The sequence below is a fragment of the Eurypyga helias genome, unplaced genomic scaffold (genome assembly GCF_000690775.1).
Source record: "Eurypyga helias isolate BGI_N326 unplaced genomic scaffold, ASM69077v1 scaffold11572, whole genome shotgun sequence".
NCBI classification, from domain to species: domain Eukaryota; kingdom Metazoa; phylum Chordata; class Aves; order Eurypygiformes; family Eurypygidae; genus Eurypyga; species Eurypyga helias.
In genome coordinates this window covers 1-8,121 of record NW_010234085.1, presented here as the reverse complement: position 1 = coordinate 8,121, position 8,121 = coordinate 1, and the positions used below count along the sequence as shown (strand labels likewise).

General features: G+C 43.4%; 1 protein-coding gene across 1 annotated transcript; it reads left to right on the top strand.

The window, feature by feature from the left end:
• The first annotated feature begins 2,847 nt into the window (after nucleotides 1–2,847).
• LOC104504424 (ubiquitin-conjugating enzyme E2 B) lies at nucleotides 2,848–7,244 on the top strand. The gene is made up of 5 exons (XM_010161935.1): nucleotides 2,848–2,930; nucleotides 3,657–3,682; nucleotides 4,817–4,906; nucleotides 5,790–5,878; nucleotides 6,678–7,244. Exons 1-5 carry the CDS (start codon nucleotides 2,905–2,907, stop codon nucleotides 6,804–6,806), a joined length of 360 nt encoding a protein of 119 aa, XP_010160237.1. The 5' UTR covers nucleotides 2,848–2,904; the 3' UTR covers nucleotides 6,807–7,244.
• Nucleotides 7,245–8,121: the final 877 nt, after the last annotated feature.

The window sequence follows — 8,121 nt, the reverse complement described above, 5'->3', positions numbered from 1 at the left end:
TCGGGGCAGCGGGCGGGGTGGGGGGTACCGGAGGTGCCCTTGCCCTGGAAGGTGCTGCGGGGCTGGCCGAGGGGGAATGTTTGTGCCCTCCTTCCCCCCCCCCTCGGCTTGCACGAGCTCTTGGATCCCGAAGGTGTTTGGCCCAGTTTTCTGAACAGCCTGGGCTTCACACGCGTTTGGGGCTTCTTGGGCTGACGGTCACCAAAAATAAGTCCAAATCGGGACAGACTTCTAAAAACGAAGGGCAGAGAATTAGCAGACGCTTCACTGCTCTGCATGTAAATAAGCAAAATGCCCTTTCATGTTTTTCTGCATGTGCTGTTCCAAGGTTTTAGGGCGGGAAGAGTCTTTTGTAGGATACATCCAAAATGCTGCAGGAGCAGTTACTACTTGCGCTCTTTTAAATGGTAATGACTAAACCACATGCTGTAGGAGAAATTATTTCCAGGCTGACGTGTAAACCCACTTACAATAGAGAGTGTGGAAAAAGGTGGGGGGGTTTCTGTAAGCTTTACACTGTGTCCTGTGGTTTCTCTGGGCTGGAGCTGCTCGTAAGTTGTTGGAGGTGAGTCAGCATTGATAACGTCTCTTTTTTTAGCGTAGCTATGTTATACCAGTACCTGAAAATACATTAGTAAACAGTTGACCGTGTTGTAGTTGCCTTACGTGGCAGTGTATGAAGCTACAGTGGTGAAAGCCTGAGCTCCGATCTACAGAAGTTGGAGAGTTTTGGGGTGTGGAGCCTGCCTCTTCTGTTGTGTTGGGGTGTTGGTGTTTGCTAAGCGGGTGTTGCTTGATTCCTGTTCAAATCAAAACAGGATACTCACCCTTTCTGTATTGTCTTGGGTTACAGGGATGACACGAACTAGTGATTTCTCAGGGTGAGGAACTCGGTAATTTTTCAGGATTGCGATCAGACATGTTTTTTAGTCTTAGGACTGGTTTAATAACCTGGAAATTTAAGGTGGAGAGAAGACGTTAACGCTGTGCAAAAGTACAACCAAGTAAACACAGAGTAAATCAAACTTATTTATCAAATATATGACCACTTTAATACACCAAAACTTGCAGAAACGCAAAGTAAATCAATTTTTTTATCAAATGTACGACTTTAGTACCCTGAAACGTACACAACTTCTCCATGTTGGTGTTTTTACTTTGCTCTTTCCAGCCAGAAGTTATATTTTTGTTTAGCCTTATGTTACTCCTACCTCATACCAAAAAAGCAGACCGTGTGCCGTGAACTCTGATTCACTTTGTTAAATATAAACTCCTTTTGCATACCGTGATGTCAAGAGCAGTGCAGAACAGATCTCGTACCTCATCTAGTTTGTTTGAATAACCCACCAGAAAAGTTCATTATTTTTTTTCTTTTTTTCTCTTGGAAAAAAGGCTACAAATACTACGCTTTGCCCAGCGGTTAAAGATTTCCAGGCCCTGTTTGGATCAGGCTAACGGCCAGTCCTTGCCACAGCCGGTCTGTCGTTAGCCCCGCTGGCAGGGGTGCACAAGCTGTTTGGTCGGTCTGCGAGCCAGAGCCATCCTGCCGATGCGTTTGTCAGGCTGAACGCTTCAGCGTTATTACTGGCGTGCAGCCTGGCTGTCGCGTAGTACGAAGTCCTGTGCCTGACCAAAATAGTAGGTGGTTTATGGTGTTGGTACTAAACCGTCCGAACTGCCTGTGCTGGGAGAGCGAGGATGTAAACACGGAGTTCGGAGGGGATCTGGGCAGCAGACGACGTGAGCCCTGCTGCTGGGCTGTCCCTAGGGCACCCTCTCTCAGCATCCATGTACCCAGGAAGTTTCATCACGGATCTGAGCCAGCGTCAGCTCGGAATAAATGGGCATTTACGCACCCACGTTTAGTTAGAATTTGTCTTTTGGTGGCGACTGGCTCGTAACAGAGTACTGCGATGTGGTCGAACCTCACGTGAGCGCTGAAGAACAGCTTTTGAAACGGGGACGGTCACGGGATTTTCCTTATTCTTGCATAAGTCAAAAGGCTGAATAGGCGGGGTGGGTAGGAGCTGGGGCTGAAGGGGGCTAATGGGGCAAGCTGCAGGTTCATGTTGTTCAGGGCCTTAGGAGATCCTTAAGCAGAAACATCAGTGGGCAGGAGGAGACTATCTGGATCCTTTTATTTGGTTACCAGATACATTTCTGTCTGGTCCAATTTGGTGGCTTTCCTAAGTGGCATGTTTTTCCCTGGTCCAAGGATTAAGGAACTCAAAAGAATTTAAAATGCTTCCCCAATTACTTTGGAGATAAACACCTTTGAACTGGTAAGAGGGAGCAGTGCACGCGTTTTCCCCTGGCTCCCTTTTGAAGCAATCAGCTTGCCAGTCAAAATAGGCTTATACCAAATTTAGCCACATCGCGTGCGTGGATCTGGGAATGCCGGAAAAGCTCCACCGACGATCCCTTGCGCTTAGTCCCCAAGGGCGTGCAGTGCAAGTGTCACCGGATGGTTTTCAGCTCCCCTTTGTGGCTCTAATTTGTTCTCTTCATGGTGGCAGCAATTGCTCTTCCATAGTTCACTAGGGAGTACTGTAAATCCCAGCTGCCCAGGGTGCTTTAAGTTTTGTTACAGCTACTGCTTTGCTCCCTGCACACTTAACCTAACCTGCTGGGCCATCGTAGCGTATTGGTGATACATGAGAAAATCTTGCTGTGCATTGTCTTGCAGGTTGTCTCTTGGAGTGTTGATAATGTGTATGTGATGCTTTGTGTGTCCTCTGATTTGGAATGAGAAGATATTTACAAAATCTGGATGCTGCTGTTTAATTACACTTGCAGGTGGAAGTATTTCATTTATCTAAGGTTTGTCTTTCTATACCTGTGATTCTTAGGTTGCAAGAAGACCCTCCTGTGGGTGTCAGTGGTGCACCGTCTGAGAATAATATAATGCAATGGAATGCAGTTATATTTGGGTAAGAGTTTTTGATCACTACACAGTTCTGGATCAAAGGGCTGAATAGAACAAAACCTGGGGTTTGTTTTCATAATGATTCTTATCTTTCATGTACATAAAGTCAGGAAACTTAGAGGAATGACCAAGTGTGCCATTGCAGTAAATATCTGTTTTCAGGGGTCATGCAGAATGCAGAGGAAAGAAAAAAGTTAAAATTTCTTTGTCCTTTTTATTGAGCAAAGCTTGCATATGTCTTTCTCATTGGTTAGATTGCAGGAGTTGGGTTATGAAAAAGCAGGCTTTAAAGTACAGCAGAGCAGCATGTCCTCAGCCATTAAATCCAGATGTATTAGTGATTGGATTGATTCCCAGTGGAACACGGTACATGTTCTGTCTAGGAAGTAACGTTACATATCCTACAGAACAGGAACTGGCTTAGTATCCTTTCATAAAACTAAAGTATACTTGCTCGTAATTGGCTCGTTAATTCCAATCTAGTTACGTAATGGCATGTGGGTTGTTTGGGATGACGATGAAGTAGGTATCTTGACTGGCAGACTGACTGTGGGCGCCGTAGATACGACAGAGCACTCGGAGATTGTCTCTGGGTACTTCTCTGGGTAATTAAATATTGCCTGTACCTGTATCTTGGGGAGGATGAGGAAGAAGATAGAAATTTATTGTGCCTGTTTAGAAGTAGGTAATGATCATTCTTTAACTGGAGTTTATTTTTAAAACCTTTCAGGCCAGAAGGGACACCTTTTGAAGATGGTAAGCCACAACTTTAATATTCTTTGTCATTCTCACAACTGTTGCCAGTATTAACATTGTTCTGCTTGGAGAAAATTTTAGATGTTATCTCTATATAATTTGGAACAAACTAAGCAAGTGAAGGAGTAAGGTCTTGCTGGCAGTACAATACGCCAGTATTAACATTGTTCTGCTTGGAGAAAATTTTAGATGTTATCTCTATATAATTTGGAACAAACTAAGCAAGTGAAGGAGTAAGGTCTTGCTGGCAGTAAAATATGTACATTGATGTAAGCAGAGTCTGGTCAGAGTGGTTGGTTAGAAGGCTACAAACAGGGCTGCATCAACACTTGTTTGTACCTACTCGCTGGAGGTTTTAGCGGGGAAGTTGGTCTAATGCTGCCGGTTGTTTGCGCATCACCGTGCTGAGCTCAACAAGGCCGTGTGCTTTTCTGGTTTCATCTCTGTGGCATGGTTGATTCATCTCTCTTCTCCTAATGAAGAACAGGTGAAAAATCTTGAATTGTTCTGAATATAGAACTCGCTGAGGGGGAGGGAATACCCGATTTGTACACAAACAAGAAGGTCGGTGTATAACGAACCTCCCTTAGGCATATGAGGAATAATGAGTTTAATAATTACAGTATTATTGCAGTAATCAGCAGCAGATGGGGTTTTCTCTGTGTTGGGTTGGAGGAGTTACAGTAAATTATTCACTGATCCGTAATAAAGGTTTTCAGTGAATCAGTCGTGAGCTCCAAAGACTGAGATTGGTGCTGATGAAATTCCAGTGTTTCTGTGCTGGCACCACAGTGCTTTAATGAAACGCCTTAAAGTCACCAGAGTCCATGGAACCGGCATGTTGGCCCACAGGAAAAGGGGAGGGCAGTGGGATAATTGGTGATGGATCGAGCTGCCTTTGCCATGTGTACAGTAGGTCTCTGAGCTTTGCTGCTGGATTTATTGCTATCACTGAGTAGTAGTTCCACAGTTCCGTTACTGCTTGACATACGTGAAACCTGACAGTGTTGCATGTTTATGTAAGAATAATATAAGGAAATATTGACCATGGAGCACATAACTTAGGTTGCATATGTTAGTGGAGGTGTTCTTTTGTTGTCAATTATCTAACTGTATTTATGTTTGTTTGGACAGGTACTTTTAAACTAGTCATAGAATTTTCAGAAGAATATCCAAATAAGCCTCCAACTGTTAGGTTTCTATCAAAAATGTTCCATCCAAATGGTGAGTATTTTTATTTAGCCATAATAACTGTTATGGTATGGTTTTACCTAATTATTATTGCATGCAGAAAACACAAACCATGCCTTTTGCCTTTCCAAGCCTCCCTGTAGCAAGGGAGGGTGCAGACTGGATGTGAAGGCTGGAGCATAAGCCCATTCCAGCATTCCCTGTAGCTTGAACACCTTGAACAGAGGTGACTTTGGGTTCAGTTCTGTGACTTTTTAGACATCGCTAACCGTTTGTTTCTGGCGTCCTGCGCGGGGCAGTGTGGCTCTGATGGGGCTTTTGTGATTCCTTGGGTTCTACTGGCATGAACAAGCTAGAGTCCAGGGTGCAGGCGTTGGAGTGGCAAATCTGATTCCCACAGGCTCTTGTTTTAAGACTACTGGTAGGTGTCCAGGCTGAAGTAGGACTTCAGGCACGTTTTTCAGTATGTTTTTTTATTGCCTGCATTGGTGAGTGTGGGGTGTGTAAAAACAGGGCAAGAACTCCCTCTGTGGAGACTGCGAGATGCTTGGCTGGTGCGGTGGATTCCGCTCCTGCCGTGAACGCCTCGCTCTCTAGGAGGCCTCACCTCTGCGTGTGTCTGGGCTGGTCACACAAGAGGAGCAGGAAACCACATCTGCCCGTTCCTGTGCTAATGCCATAACCTTTAGATGTTCCTCCTTTTCCTGTTCAGTGTTGTCGCTTCCAGGAATGTGTCCTTCAAAAGACAAGATGTCAAACTACAGGAAGCTGAGAGACACACCTGCTGTCTGCTCCCTAACGCTTGAATTTAAGCTCGGTCTGAGCAGAACAGTAACTCTGCCTTGAGCAGTGTGTAATGAACAAGCCATAGGATAAATCTGATGGTTTCTGAATGGTATCTGTGTTGTATTTACAGTTTATGCGGATGGTAGCATATGTTTAGATATTCTTCAGAACCGCTGGAGTCCCACCTACGATGTTTCATCTATTTTAACCTCAATTCAGGTAACTTTTATATCTACTTTAGCAAATTATGCTGCTGTTAGGTTCTGTTCCAGAACACACAGTGCAGTGATGTGGCTAGTGGGTACCTGTGGCAAGGGGCTCCAAATACTGGTGAGCTAAGCAGCTGCTTTTTAGATCAAATCAAGGCTAAGGTGCTGACCTGTGTCATGACTGATTTTGAGCCACAAAAATGCCAGTAGATACTTTTTACAGGAAAAGGATTACTGATTTGGATTCCCTTTTTAACTGTGTGTGGTCAGGATAGGACATTGGATGTAGAAATGTGTCTAGGGCTTGAATTGCTAAGCTTTAGCATGAGGCCTTGCCCTGCGAGGTCCTCAAGGAGACAGTATTGCTGCAACCTGCTTTACTTGGAATAAGTAAAAATGGCTTGGCACAGCAAAAATGTACATTTTCTCTTCTCCTGTGTGATTTTATTTTTCTACGGTGAAGTTTTGTAGGAGGCATCTTAAGCCCCTCATTAGTCCTGAACGACAACAGTAGAGTAATTACCAAACAATCAATTAGCCTCATACTGCTAACTGGCACAGATGACCACATATCTGTTAGGTTTGTGAACCTGGAAGTGTACGCAGTGCTGATGCTTAAGCAGTGTATTGTTCAGCAGTGTAATTATGGGTGTCTAACCATGAGTTTAACTGGGTTTTTCTCAATTGGGCTCTTCTGAGTCATGTCTGAGCCTGAAACACATGCGGTCTGAAAGCTCAAAGTTGACTTTTTTCCTCCCCGTTGTAAAATGTGTTGGTTTATCTCACATTTTCATTTCTCCTTTTTACAGTCTCTGCTTGATGAACCTAATCCCAACAGTCCGGCAAACAGTCAGGCGGCACAGCTTTATCAGGAGAACAAACGGGAATATGAGAAAAGAGTTTCAGCTATTGTCGAACAAAGTTGGAATGATTCGTAACAGCTGCTTTGTACTCTCCATCCTCACAGTCATTATGTACAATTTAACTCTCCGTAGAAAGGCTACCAGAATCAAGTGCCACAGTTCTAAGAATTCGCATAAAAACTCACTTTGCAACCAAAATTAAGCCCTCCAGTTTAGGAAACCGAAAAGCTTGTGTATCTCGATTAACGTACTTTTTATTGCATGGTATGAACTAAGTTATTGCTACATAAATTTGTAATATATCCTGTTTGTATTTTTTTTCCAAGTGTATAATGTTGGTGTGGAGTTTTCATGACAGAATATACACATTTTGTAAATCTGTACTTTTCCAAATATTGAATGCCTTATTTTTGAATTCTTTAAATTTTTAAATTGGAGAAAAGCACTTAACAAAGTTTTTATATATAAATATTTCATGTAAAACTGTTAAATACATAACCTTAGTGCAAGACATTGTGCTCTCACTCTGTATCTCTTCCAAAGGGCTCATTTCCAGGCCATTTTTCCTTCTGGTACGTGCCGATGCCACGCACTTTACAAACAGAAACGCTAATCCATGCCGTAACTGTCTTCACTGGATGTCTCTGCTTCTGCACCAGAGCTTAACTTCCTTCTGTGTGTCCTCAGTTGTATGAGGAAGAGAAGTATTGGTAGCTGCCAACTTACGGATGGGGAAACAGATGTAACTGTTGCTGAAAGTCCCACCTCAACCCAGCGGCAGACAGGACCTGGATGCCCAGGTTTGGTGATAATGTATTCTGATAACTTTTATTTTTCAGGGAGATTGTATTTTACCAAGTTGTAAAATGTTGTCATCTAAATGTGTCCTATATTCACATACTGATGCTGTAATATAGTTTTGAATATCTTCTGATAATTAAAGAGGTGTCCCGTTAGTTTCCCTTGTGGATAGGGGAAAAAACCTAATCACCTATGGAAGAAAACATGCCTGCAGATTTAATGGAGTTATTCCCTGGAACTTGGCTGAGTAATGTGGTCAGGTCTCATGTCCGAATCACAATGGTTCCATGAATTCTTCAAGTGCCAGTTTTAGGGGAGTTTGGGTTTGTTTTTGTAAGTGTCGATGTGGTAATTTCTTGCTGCACTCTATAAGACAGGCTGGATGGCTGCAGTAAAGAATTGGGGTTTTTTGGTTTTGGGTGGGTGGTTGGTTTTTTTTTTTCCTCCCAGCAGCAAAATTGTAATCCCTTTCTCATAGTTCCAGCCAGCATTATGTGCGTGTTAAAACCCCCAAACAAAGCTCAGCCTTTCCTGAAACGCACTGAAGTTTACCTCGGCTCCAAGAGAAAATGCTGGTTATTTGCAGTAG